The 14,175-nt window shown below is 37.1% G+C and overlaps 1 protein-coding gene across 1 annotated transcript in view; it reads left to right on the top strand.

Annotated features, from left to right (window-relative positions):
- HGF (hepatocyte growth factor) overlaps window positions 1-14,175 on the top strand; it is a 54,418-nt gene that overhangs the window by 11,557 nt on the left and 28,686 nt on the right. Inside the window, exons 3-6 of the mRNA XM_059471752.1 lie at window positions 4,111-4,223; window positions 4,828-4,942; window positions 8,578-8,720; window positions 10,564-10,684. Coding sequence (XP_059327735.1) covers window positions 4,111-4,223; window positions 4,828-4,942; window positions 8,578-8,720; window positions 10,564-10,684 — 492 coding nt within the window. The remainder of the gene's footprint in view (window positions 1-4,110; window positions 4,224-4,827; window positions 4,943-8,577; window positions 8,721-10,563; window positions 10,685-14,175) is intronic.

A 14,175-nucleotide genomic window follows, 5' to 3' on the forward strand; every position in this document is an offset into this window, starting at 1 on the left:
ATGCAGCTGATCACTTGTCTGCCTTTTACACACTCTCCACTATTTTTTGGAACAAATCAATATCATTTTTCTGACATATTAGACCTACATGATCCCCTGGCCTCTCTTAGTCTACACCTTTAGCAGTCAATGAAAGGAATTGCAGAAGATCTTGGAGAGAGTGGATGACCTCTGTACTGGTGAGTACTGGGCTAAACGTGAGCCTGAACTTGAAATATAAAACAATTTTGACAATTGGCACAAATGGAAGCTAGATGAAATAAGACAACAAATATTCTTCCTTGGCAGAGAAGGTTCTCAACTGTGATTAAATCCTCCAGTAAACCTGTAATACCATTGTTGCAAGATCTCATTTGTATCATTCTGTACTCTGTTTATAATGAGCAGAGGTAACTTTTTTCAGATAGAAAATATTTTCCAGGCACTAACACTTTTCACCTGGTACACCTGGAGGCCCTATTGGCAGGGCTTCCACTGATGTCATTGCCAAAAGGATCAGGTTGTATTCAATACAGCAAAACATCCTTGAGTTCTGATGAGCAGCAGCAAGAAGTATTACAAAATTAAGTATCACAGTATAAAGCAAATTCTGAATAACTCCAAGAAAACAACAATTTTATATTCTAGCATCAGTTTAGGAAAACTGTCTCAAGCCACTTGTAGTTGCTCCAGATGCTATCTTTTGTGTTCTGAAAATAAAGAGCAAGTTAATATATGTGTCTAGTCTCTTTTATAATACAATTAATTTAGAGTCTCTCAGAATTTTTAAAATGTTTTCATGTTTTGTAGCTTTTTTTTTTTTTTACAAAGTGTCTGATGGATATCTCAGGGGGCAATTTCTCCCTTAATGAATCAATGCAACAACATAAAGGAGACATGAGGGACTTTGAGAGTACAGCTTGGAAAAGCCCTGCTCGCAGATAACAAACAGAATGGCAATCTGTCATGCAATTACGTTACACTGAGTCTGGAGAAGAATTGCAGATCCTGATGACTTACTCTCTGAATTCCTGCTTTCCCTGGTGGGCTTTTAGCAGGGAAGGTGCTAAAAACCTGCTTTAGCAGAAGAGATGTAGGTGATGAGGTCTTGCCTGTGCTACCATTATGCACAGAGTGCATGGGATTTTCTTTACAGGGATTTCAGAACATTCTTGTGGTTTCCCTTTTGGCCCCATATGGATCCTTTTGCAGTGTGAACTGTTCTTTGATGCTACTGTAAACACATATTTTGCATGTGTTCCCTTTTAAAGGATCCAGTGTTTACTAATGTTTCCCCTTTATTTCTAGGATCCCAGTCTTTAACTTTATACCAGTACATGGTTATTACAAGGTGAAATTTGTTGCCAACTTAAATGAAAACCAATTAGCTTCCTGCCTGCTGTGGGAGCATTCTAAAATAAGAAGTAACACAAAATGACATTTTAAATGCTTGAAATATGAGACTTGAAACTTCCTATGTTTATTGACATTTTCATGGCTTGATTCTTATACTCCACATCTACACCACAGTTCTCCATCACTTGGGTCACAGCACTCATGTTTTATTTTCTGTGTGTAAGCTTTATGTAAGAATTAAAAATGGAACTGCTTTGTAACATAATTGGGACAGTAGTATTGGGAGCAACAACATCTGTGTCTGTGCACTGTGAGGTACACAAGCAGGAACAGTGTTAAGTTTCTTTTTTGCCAGAAAGTGGTAAAAGTAGCAGATTTCAGGCGCTACAGTCTTGTAAAGGTTCAGGTACTCCTTATTTTCTGGAGGAGGGGAGAAATTAAGACCACTTGCCATTTCTTCTTTATAAGTTTCTGTGTCACATGTAAGTAAATTTTGAGTATTTTATTGTTTAATCATTAATCCTTGATGATTTTAACTCTAACACTTTTTGTTGAAGCTAATATATGTAACTTTTGAGAACAGATACTTACTCTATTCCCTTTGCTGTCATGCTTACACAGATATTGTTCATTTCCAGCTGAGTTACCAGATCCTTATCTAGACTTGTTTCTTTTTCATAACATTATTCCTAAAATCCTCCATCAAAGAACTCCTGAGATTCACTTATACTGTGTTTTTGACTTCATAAATCTCTGAGCCTTTTTTTCTGCCTTCCCTATCAGTTTTCTCAAGCTGCTGCTGAACTGTTCTATTCCTTTGTTTCACCACCTTAGCAGTGAAGCTCCCTCTGTTTTCCTACAGTCATCCTTTAGGTTTTTCCCAAAACCTATGCCCTATGGATGAAACCTAAGCCCTATGGATGAAAAAAAATCACTACAGTTACTCTTTTATTTACTATACAGGTGACTTTTGCAGGTGTGTCCATTCCTTAGCTGCAAAGTTGTCACTGTCTTGTCCTTTGTTATCTGGTTATCTGCTTGGAGTGTCTGTATTTACCCAGGAAGGGATTTCAGTATAGACAACAGAATTTCAGCACCTGCAAGAAAATCTACATACTACCTCAGCACAAAGAGAAACCAAAAAACAAAAAAAAATTGTTGTGATCGGCAGTATCAGTAGAAGAAAGTCCAAGAATTCGCTCAAATATGTTGACTTTGGAGGTATAAAAACCCTCCAGATTTGGGTCCAAGAAAAGATTGTTGCAAACTTTTATGTGCAGAACTGGTTGAAGCCAAACTGGAAAGAAACCAAACGGCAACTGAAAGGCAAAAACTGGAAGAATAGTTTGTAAACAGTGCATTCTGCATTCCCTCTTTAGGAGGGAGGAGCGGAAAAGAGAATGTAATTGGAAAGGCAGGAAAGGTCAAGGATATTTTTGTGAGTGATGGAGTTAGAGGCATTTGGATATGCTCGAATTTGAGAATCAGCCAGAAGAGAACAGAAGGCTGCACAAGGGCAGAGGGATGAAGGTTAGCAGGTTGGAAACATTTGGAGTCAACAGAGTAGAGAGAGCAGTTGGATGAAAAATCTGTTTGGTGATGGAAACGATAATGAAGAAGATGTTTGAAAGAGAGAAGACTGGGGAGATTGGATAGGACCTTGTAGCATTTTCAACTGAAGCCAGCAAGATCTCACACAGAAAGCTTGTATGGTGAATTAAATGAAGATCAAGGAACTTTTTGTTGAAGGATGCAGTGCTGAAGAATATGGCATAGCCAAAGTATGGATGAAGTGTAAAAAATCTGTGACTCTTGGATATTATCAAGTAGTGTTAAAATGCCTTCTCAGATCAGAATAAAATATCTCAGAAGGTATGGGATGAGTGACAAAAATGTAGAATTTATGGTAGACTAGAGGAAATAATGTCAGTTATTTTTTATTTTGTTCAAATGAAAAATTAAGGAAAAAAGTTGCCCCCTCCAAGGCGGTTAATTGTGGTTTTAATATCCTTTGAAATATTTTACCTCTAGTTAAAGACTATCCTTTCAAAACTGTTTTAGGAGAAAACTGTCAGCATTTTTAATTTCAAGTATTGAAATAAAGTGTTTTTACTCTGTGGTTTTGTTTGTCTTTCTTGCCCTCCCCCATATCTAGTCAATTAGGCACATATTGTATTCACTCCTGGAAAGCAGTTTGATAAAGAGAAAAAAAAAAAAAAGAAAACAAAAGTGAGCAAGAATAATTCTAGGTACCCTATCACAGTTTATTTGTTAAATAAAAATACAAATAAAAATAATCTTGTTTTTAAACAGCTCTGTTGTTCTAGGCAAGAAACAGATTCCTTATGTTGAATTTTCCTCAATCCATCAGTGTGAGATACTTTAACTATTTCAGAGGCATATTGTAAGGACAGCAAAGATAATGTTTGAGTCTTCACAGTTTTGGTTTTTTTCCCAGGGAGCAGCGTAACTGAGGACACAAATGCTGTCTCAGTCGCATTTATCTAAGTTTTAAAATAAAGATCTTTAATGACAAGGGAACTCTTAGATTAGTGTGACAACCAAACTGGTATTTAATGTAATGACCACATCAATTTAATTTCTTTGTTTCTTTGCTCTTGTCAGCACAGTTGTGGGTTTAAATAGTAATTTGGACTGTTTCTCTGACTTTCCCAGTAAAAATAAATCTGATGTCATTGCATGCTCCTTGGCAGGCCATGTGTCATTATTATAAACCACACAGAGATTTTTTTCTCATCCAGATTTTCTTTGCAGGGCCTTTGCTTATGACAGAGTTACAAAACGGTGCCATTGGTTATCCTTCAACAGCTTGACAAATGGTGTGAGAAAGAAGCAAGACCATGCGTTTGATCTGTATGAAAAGAAGGGTAACTGATTTATTTACTGATTTTGTTTTCCCAGCTAGGGAGGGGAAAAAAAACCCCTGAGGTCAGTCAGTGATTTTTTGGCTGTAGGAACATCCTAGGCATGGATGCTTTCATGCATTTTGAAAGCTGCATCCTACAGTTTTATTTACACATATCCTGAGTTTGCTGTCATGCAAACTTGTCTATATACTTGCTGTTGGTACCAGTTTTCAAATCTACATATTTTCCTACTGTCATACATACTAGTTTCAGTTTTCTACTTCAGTTTGCTACTGAGCAGCTCAGTATGAGCTGGTATGAGTTACCATTTATTAGTTAATACTGCTCTTATGTACTAATGAGTAAAATACATAAGTCCTCAGACATGGAGTTTTTTTCCATCAGATACATTGGAAACTTTTCCAGAATTTTTTGGTGGTCAGATAGTGATCAATATTTGGGAAAAAAAAAAAAAAAAGATAGGCATCTATGTCAACAAATAAACAGTATTTTTAAGATTTAGGAAGGTAAATGGTAATAATTATTTTATGTGAAAGCAGAAGATGAGCTTTAGTTTTTCATACATAAACCAAATCCCTCATTTTCTTCTCTTTTATTTCAATAGATTATGTCAGAAATTGTATCATTGGAAAAGGAGCAGACTATAAAGGAACAATATCTGTTACCAAAAGTGGTATCCAGTGTCAGGCCTGGAATTCAATGATCCCCCATGAGCACAGGTAAGAGTTCAGGAGCAGAGACAATGGGAATAGTGCTCAGACAGCTTCCATAAAGCATAAGAATTTATGGGAAAACTAACATTAGAAAACAAAATCTCCTAGGTATATTCTTGCCTTTCTCCAAGAGATGCCATTCTCCAGATCCCAGAGAATCCCTATCTTGGACTTTCTCCAAAAAGTTCTCTCCTAATGCCAGCCTGTGTGTCTGTATCTCTTTTTTTCCTGTGTTGTTTTTTTTTTTTTAAGCTGTTTATATCCTTTTGATCTCTTAGCTACTGGCAGAAACAAAACATCTGCGTTATTTCAGCCCAGGGTCTGGAAGTTCATCACTGTCTACTAATCAACTCCCAAGGAATAAGCAATTTTGAAAACCACTTTATTAGGAAGCAGGGGATAGTAGATCACCTATTTGCTTAGTGTATTGTTAGTATATTTTGCATAGTTACTGTCAATTCTCTGTTATTTATGAAATATGTTAAACTCTATGAAGCACTTAGGCCAGGCAAAAATCCATGGAAAGGACTGAAGAGGTTTTTCAAATCCTTCCCTTCAGATTATACAAGCTAAACACTGAGGGAGCATGTACAGGACTTATCTTTTCAGAGTAGGATCTGGTACAGTGAGAAACTGAGGCCAAACTTACACCTTGAGAGTAAATCCAGTTGAACTCTATTGGCTAAGGAAAAAGAGAAGAAAGCCAAAACCTGAAGCCAGCAAGAGTAATGGTAAAAACAGACTCATCCCCAGCAAATGTTCCCGGAAACCAGTTAAAGGACTACAAAATACTGGTGTACTCTTGAACCACTCCTCTTTAAACTCTTTTGTACTGGCTTTAACCATGTAGATAATAAAACTTTAAGAGACAAAACCAAAATGTCCTTTCACCCATAAGTTTGCTATCCACATTGCCGCCTTTTGCTCCAGACTCCCAGGGTCAGCAGTTTGTTTAGGAGGAGCCAAACTGGAGATGGCTGCTGAGGAACTGGGCTGTGCACTGCTCAGTCCTGTCCTGACCAAATCAATCCAGTGTGCAAGAGGATATCTTGGAACAACATTAAAAGGCAAAGGATAGTTGAATTCTGTCCTCTTATGATGTGTTACAAAGCTGAGCCTCAGGCTTAGACTTACTGGACTTGGCTCTTACAGTATAGACAGCAGTGTCTGCTCCTCAGTTTGGGACCAGACCTGTTCTTAACTGGGAGCAAACCATAAATACCACCAGATCCCACAGCAATGACTTCTTGAGACTCAGCACCTTGAATTAGATATCTTCACATTTCAGAAGTGACAGAATTCTTAATCTTTATAACCTAAGCAAAAATGAGCATTTATTCTACATAATATACATGTGACTTTATATAATAAGAGAAAGGAAAGTGTCTAGATAGCACATATTATCACTAAATTGCATTTTAATACCCAGCATACACAGTTTTATCCCATTCACAGTTGTATCCATTGCATTTGGACAGCCACTCTTCTATGATGAATTTTATGAGAGTGACTGTTCTCCTGCCTTGTGCAATGGGTTTAATTTTTAAAAGGTCACCGGATAAATGAGGTGGCTGCATGCTAATTTTGTTTTTCAACATCAGAAAATATGATTTCATCATCAGAGACATGAGGGAGGTGGAAAGAAGCAGACAGTAGTGATGTGTTGGAACTTATTAGTACAAAAGGCTTAGCCTTGTAGGTTGGTTTTTCTCAACAGTTGATTATCACAAAGTGCCATTGGAAAATAAATTCCTTTTTCATATTTAAAGGAGAAATGTATTTTAATGATTTTGAATTATATTTCTAGGAAGAATGGAAACATCTTGAAACTTTAAACTTTTGCTTCAATCTAGCAAGTCATATTTTTATTTGTATTCCATCAGAACACAGAGATTCCCAGCAAAACTCTGCTTTCTATTATTGACATCTCTATCCTAGTACAAATTTAAGACTCTAAGAGAGTTTTAAATTGAAAAGTTCAATGTATAAAGGTCTAAAAGAGAAATGGTCAAAGAGCAGACCAATGCTTTGTAGACTCTTGGCTAGTTTCCATGGCTTTTGTGTGGTTGAATCTGTTTATACCATTACTCCTACTGGCTTCAGTTTTTGGCTTTTTTTATTTTCTATCCTTACTTAATGGAGATGAACTGAATCATCAGTTTTAGGAGTGGCCCTTTCTTCCATTTCTGGGTAGATCTTTGCTGCAACTCATCCTTTCCTCTCTCAAGATCTTTGCTTCAGTACCTGTTGAAGCCATTTATATATCTGACCCATCTTGCATCCCTAGTGCTAATAATTTAGACTTTTTTTTTTTTTAATGCTCTTACAGTATATCTGATGTAATTTGAGATGCCTTTTCCCTATATTTTCTAATGAGCAGAAAAGTTAAATAGAATAGTCTAATAGGCACTGACATACCACTTTAACCCATATGCAGGTGTGAATGTCTCATCAAAAATGTTCACCTGAGAGTCTTTAATTAAAAAAAGTTTAAGATACTTTCATTATTAGGATACAGAGGAGAAAAAAGAAGCACCACTTTTATAGGCAGCAGGAATGACATAAAAATTAATCTATTCAAGCACCAAAAATAAAATAGCATCTTTATATGATGTTTCCATGCTGCATTGACTAGAACCTCAATGTCATTAAAAGTGGTATTTTTCACATCAGTGAGTTCAAGTATTTCATTAATGGGAATAAAACTTGAATAAAATGTCATGCCAAAATTTTCTTCTTAATTCTCTCTCCCAAAGCACTCCAAATAAAATATTAGATACTTCTAGAATAAAAGGTGCATTACTATATTATATGAAGTGTGTGTGTGTGTCACTGTATATGGCATGGTTTCTCTAGATGTAAGCACATACCTTCACAGATACCTGAGAAGAAACCACCTTGATCCTGGACATGTTAAGTCAGCTGGAGTTTTGTTAAATGCCTGAGGTGCAACAGTGTGGCAGAGCATGAAGGAACATGCTAAAAGAACATGAACATTTTTTAGCTAAGAACAGCTAAAATGGCATCTGGGGAAATCTCTTGTGCTGAAATACAAAGCAGTCCCTGGTTTCAGGCAGTGAAAGCCTCTCAGTGAGGTGTAGCACAGACTTGGTCACACTTGCATGCTGCTGATCAGTTCTTGCTGCTGCCTGACCAGGGATGCAAAGAGGTTTCTCTACTTGTGGGTTTCACATTGTAGGTGAGCTCTGAGCCCAGCTGGACCTGTTGTACGTGCCAGCATGCACAGGACAGACAGCTCTCGTGGTTACAGACCCAATCTGCCCCTATGCACCCAGAGCTCCTGAAGGAGAGCACAGTGCAGGCTGGCAGGGAGTGTGTGACTGCCTCTGGCTCTGCCCTAGATAGCTGTCTCTGGACAGCTGAGGGATGGGAGTAAAACTCTCTTGAGCACGCTATGGGCTAGACAAATTGTCCCAGATTTAGGCCATTTAGGTTGAGTAATCCCAACTGAAGATGTGTATTTGTGTACGGACAGATATTTGGGTGTGTGCATTTGCTTAGACAGGGTGGAGGGAGAAGGAAGCAGAGATGTGCTTGTTTCTAACTGTTTGTAAAAATAGTATGATTAACCCCAACCTTTGCATGCTCTTATACTGTAATGATTGTCATTTTAAAACTAGCTTTTTGCCTTCGAGCTATCGGGGAAAAGACCTGAGGGAAAACTACTGCCGGAACCCCCGAGGGGAAGAGGGGGGCCCGTGGTGCTTCACCACCAGCCCAGAGACGCGCCACGAAGTCTGTGACATCCCCCTGTGCTCAGAAGGTAACCCAGCACAGCTCCTGCAGAAAGCTGCCTCTGCTCAGAGCTCCCAGCAATCACTTGCTCACAGCCTTTAGAGAAAGAATGGGTGATTTCTCAGTGAGAGTAACTCACATAGCAAAAAAAGAAGTTGTTAGAGGAAGAGGAGATCTTGTGGAATTCCAGTGTGCTGGAAGGTTTCAGGCTCAGCAGCTTTATTCAGGTTATGGAGGAGCTTGAACAATGAAGTTGTGCTGATCACACAAATGTGATCCTTTTTTTTTTTTTATCTGGTCTAGTCTATAGTGAATCCATTACAATTTCAGTATTACTATGTGATAAAATCATCTAGTGCCATTCCATGGTAAAATCAGCTTTTCGTCTTCTTTTCGATGAAAATATAGATACTGGATTACAAGATGAAAGCTTAAGATAAGCATGCATTTTGCTTTTTGAATAAATACTGTAAATAAGTATAACTCTTAGCAAATCCAACCCCATTTGACTTTCAAGTCAGAGAATTTGAAAGACACTTTATATGCACCGTTGCATTTGTTGACTTTTAAGTTCTGTTAACCTCCAAATTAAGCTCTTATATCTTGCTAATCAGCCAATTCAGTTCCAGTCAATCAACTTATTTAAATTTTCAAGATAGGATGCCTTTAATTTTCCTGCTAATGTGTTACATGCAATAGCTGTGCTGTCCTTAGGAAAGAAAGAGGAGAGGGAGGGAGAGAGGGAGACTGGATGGGAGAAAGAAAGAGAAGGAGGAATAGAATAATTTACACAGAGCTTGAGAATTTGCTAAAAATCTGTCATTTAAAGATAAACTTATGTGAACTGCAAATGGGATATTTGACCTGGAGCTCAATTTAGGATGAGGACTTTGGTAGCTGATGGTTTGTGATATCTGCAATTCCTTAAAATAGTATTTTCTAAATGATTCTCCCTTACAATTACTGTAATTAGGGAGTACGTGAGAAGTTTGTCTACAGTAAATTCTGGTGATTTTTTTTTTTATATTTTCAGACCTTTCATTCTAAATTTTGTTCAACAATGCTTTCAAATTCCTTTGGTAACTTTTGACCACTCTCCCTCCATGCACCCTATCCTCTTTCCCACACTGAAAATGTACCTTAGTTTAAGCTGCCAAAAACCATAATCTTCAAAAAGATACAGTATCATACATAGCTGGAAGTGCTGGATATATAAAGAGACATACTTTACTGCACTAAAATTGGGATTTCGCCAATATTCTGCACTTAAACTTGTACTGCAATTATACTGTGACTTAGAGTGATTTAGAAAAATAATTAGGTGCTAATTAGGTAATATCACCTTTAAAAAATACTTTTTCCATAGCTATGTGTCTCTCTTACTAACTGTAAGTTTAGTAAAAGAATGGTAGGAGCATGAATGCCTCTAGTAGGTCCCCTCTACCTGCTTCAAAACTGGAAGTGTCCTAGAAAGTGATATAAAATTTAAGCATCTGTATTAACATTAAAACATAAAATTATATTCCGAAGGGCATTACACATACCAACCCAACAGAAAGATATACTTTTTTAGTACCTCTTTAGGTTGATATCATTATATAAAAGCAATGGCACATTGGGTTTTTTTATGCTGATTTCTTTGGTTTTGTTTTGGTTGTAGTTTTTTGTGGTTTTGTTTTTGGTTTTTTTTTGGGGGGATGGTTTGGTTTTAATTTGGTGGGGGGGTTTTTTGGGGGGGGGTTGGTTTTTTTGTTGTTTTTTTTGCTGTTGTTTTTTTTTGGGGGGGGGTTGTTTGTTTGTTTGTTTGTTTGTTTTTTTATGGTGTAAGCATTAGTGTAGTAAATGACTAGTGTCCATTTTTTTTGTCCTAGTTGAATGCATGACCTGCAATGGAGAGAGTTACAGGGGGCCAATGGATCACACCGAGACAGGCAAGGAGTGTCAGCGCTGGGATCTTCAGAGACCACACAAGCACAAATTTCGTCCAGAGAGGTAACCTCTCCTGCCCCCAAGCAAGACCATGTGGTCATAATTTGAAAATTACACACATTCTGGAACCAGCTGAGCAAAACTAGCATTAGCTCAACTGAAATTTATGGAGTTCACCAGTTTTAGATGCTTGGGCTCATGGCCCCTGGTGTAGGCTGGCTACTGACACAATGGAGATGCAGGATGGAGAGTAGAGGCTGTTTTGTGCAGTTCTGGTTGCATCCTGTGCCTGACTAGTGTGCTAATGCTGCTACTTCTTTAATTGATCAAAAATTCCTCCCTAGTTCATTGACAGTAAATAAATAATTTCTGAATATTTCTGTATGTATTGGTATGCAGCTGCAGTCAGCTTAAATACCTTAATCACATAATAAATAATGATTTAAAGTAATAAATTTTTGTTAGATCTCTTAACACAATTGATGAATGTAAACTTCCAATATTGTCAAATAACAATATCCTCCCTTTTGCAATATAGAACAGCTTTAAAGCTGTAGGTGACCTTCCATAATAATCACATTTAAGTATCCAATTTGCTTGACTGAACTGTTTGACCATTACATCTGTTTATTCACCCTGGGAAAGGATTTAATCATTCTGTTTAGCATTTTATGAACATGGATTTCTTTATTAGACTTGTTTTCTTTTTTTTTTTTTTTCCTTTTTAATTTAGGCACTGATTCACAGTGCCAAAAGCTGAGTCAGAAATAACAAGACAAATTTCATCCCTGTTAGCGTTTGTCCTACAGGGCCAAATTCATCCAACTACAAAGGGTCATCTATAATACACACTTCTGAAAGTATTGTGGGAGGGAGAGGCTGGGAAGGGGTTAGGCCACACAGGAGGGGGTCTCTGTTCATCTCAAACTGGGCTACAGTTTCATTTTAGTTTTATTCTGGATTTTGGATTAATTCAATTTATATATTGTTTTGAATAAACTTAAACTGCCAGACAAAGACTCCAAGAATCAACAACATCAGAATCATTAAGACCTTCCACTGAAAGTATCTTTTTAAATGTTAAAGTGTTTCACCAAATAAAGCATTATGTTTGTTCTAAAAGATATGGGTACTGGTGGGCTTTAGAAAGCCTGATTATTCAACAAAACATTGAGGATCTGGAGTTTTGGAGCTTATGTGGTATAATCTCTTTTTTCCCTTGGCTTGGATGATCTGTTTCATGAATAATAGCAGTCTATCCCATTGTTCTGCCACAATAAATATTTTGTATTAGCAGAGCAGGACTGAAGATAATCTGTTTCTGAGTTCTACCATGCACTTACTGTGTATTCTAGAATAAGTCACAGAAACAGTTTTGTTCCTTTGGAGTGAAACATTTATAGAACTCATGGGTACAAACAATAATAATTTTACTGTCAGGAGGAAATTTCTTTTTTTCCATTAATTTCTGATTGTTTTGCAAAATGACTTTTCAGACTAACCACAGTCTTACGAACAATCGTATTCCTCTTTGAAATAATTCCTTCTGAACACATCTTCTTGAAAGTTTTCAGACAGTAATAAAGTGCTTTTGTTTTTTTTTTAATCAAAAAGCAACCCGTCCAGATTGAACTGACTTCAGTGAGCTTTCAGAAGAGTAATGTAGTCCAGCATATTTCTGATACACTGATGTTAATTAGCTCTATGAATGGTCACTAAAAGTAGCAGCAATTATACTTTAATTATACCACATTTTTAAAATGCTGAAGGTTTTGGTTTGCTGGGTTTTTGGTGGGTTTTTTTTTCGTAGTTGTATAAATTGAAAATAAGAGAAAAGTCTGGAACAAATGACCCATTAAAATATACCAGTCTCTAGAGACACTTAGAATATATCATCCAGGTGTAATGTAAATAACCTGTAAACCAGGAAGGATTATCTGGACAGATTTAAACCTATTTTCATGTATGGATTCATCAGTTACAATGATGAAGAAAATTGGTAAAGATGGTAATGTTTCCAAATGCACAGGTCTGCATGCTGTTGGACAGTGCTTTTCCTCAGGGTAAATACAACTCTCTGTCACCTCAATGAATTGTTACACATTTGCTCCCCTCAGAGGTCAGTTACTGAAGATATTTACTCTCTGCTGAGATGTGATTGAAGCAAGCAGAAGGAATTCTCCCAAACAATTCCTGTATGGCCCATTTCCAGCTTTTAGTGGATGCAGAATTATATTCTGAAACTCCACTTCTCTTGTATTCTCCTCAGGATGGAAGGAAGACCACTGAGGATAATGTCTTAGGCATAGAGCATCATAAGGGGAAAACTTTTTTGTCCTTTTCTGCTCAAACATCCTGTGAAAATATCTACTACATGGAGGAAAGTAGGGTTGAAGTGTATCATAGGAGGTGAATAACTGCAGACATCACTTTATTATTACCCTGATGCTAATAATTTACACTAATTAATATCTCTTGTATGAAAATTTACTTTATAAAAAATCAAGTTTCCAGTCCTACATGTCTTAAAAATAAAACAAAACAAACCCCAAAAAAAACCAAACAAAAAGAAAAGCAAACAAAAAACCAACCAACCAAACAACAACAAAAGAGGACAAGAAATATTGGTGAAGAGCTTTAAATACTAAGTTTCATTTTATTTCCAGAGGAGCTGGAGATCAGCATCTGTGTCTTTAAAAAGAATAAATTTTATCTCTTTGGCTAATACTCTCCTCCCTTTTCTCAAGAAACAGAGAGAAAGTCTTAATTTTGACACCAGATATGTGTCTTGATGCTTCATTTCAGTTCTGGCAGTGAAGTATAGCTATTACTGTTTTAAGGGGAAAAAAACCCAGAAATATGTAGAGTTCTAGAAGGTCTCTCACACCTCAGGCTCTTTCTTAGGTCTAAGAAAGGGGTCTGTGCCCAAATATACTGGGGAGGGAGGAGTGTGTACAGCAGAGAGACAGCTCTGAGGGAATCCTGCATAGCCTCGCTGTTGAATTGTGTGGAACAGTTTGAAGCCCTGTTATTTATGTCATTGCTAATATTCGTTTCTTAAAGGCATTAGTTGGCCTTTTTTATAGCAATTGTTGCTTGCTGGGTATGAAGGAAGATAGAAGCTTCCCTTAATACTGGGGTAAGAACTATTGACTGGGAAGTCTAGTTTTGCTCTAGAAATGGACAAGTAGATCTAGTCAGTGAAAAAATTTGGCTCACAGGCACCACACTATCCCATGAAGACACTCACGGCTTGATCATGGAAGAACATCTCTACCTAAGTTTTAATTAGTAAATAACCTTTATTTGATATACTGTAGGAATAGGCCATATAATATTAGGAAGAATGGAGCATTCAGTGCAAAGAAAGATATTTGTATACTAGAACATGGGTTCTTGGCATCAAGAGCTGTTTGAAATGCTTTTTGTGAGCTGTGACTGCAGATACTTTGCCATTCCTGGACTCACCTTGGTTCTTGGGTGGTAACATGTACTTTCCATATCATTTGACATGGAATGTGTTCCACCAGCATCAAAGCTCATCACTGCATCTA

The sequence above is a fragment of the Ammospiza nelsoni genome, chromosome 5, assembly GCF_027579445.1.
Source record: "Ammospiza nelsoni isolate bAmmNel1 chromosome 5, bAmmNel1.pri, whole genome shotgun sequence".
Classification (NCBI taxonomy): domain Eukaryota; kingdom Metazoa; phylum Chordata; class Aves; order Passeriformes; family Passerellidae; genus Ammospiza; species Ammospiza nelsoni.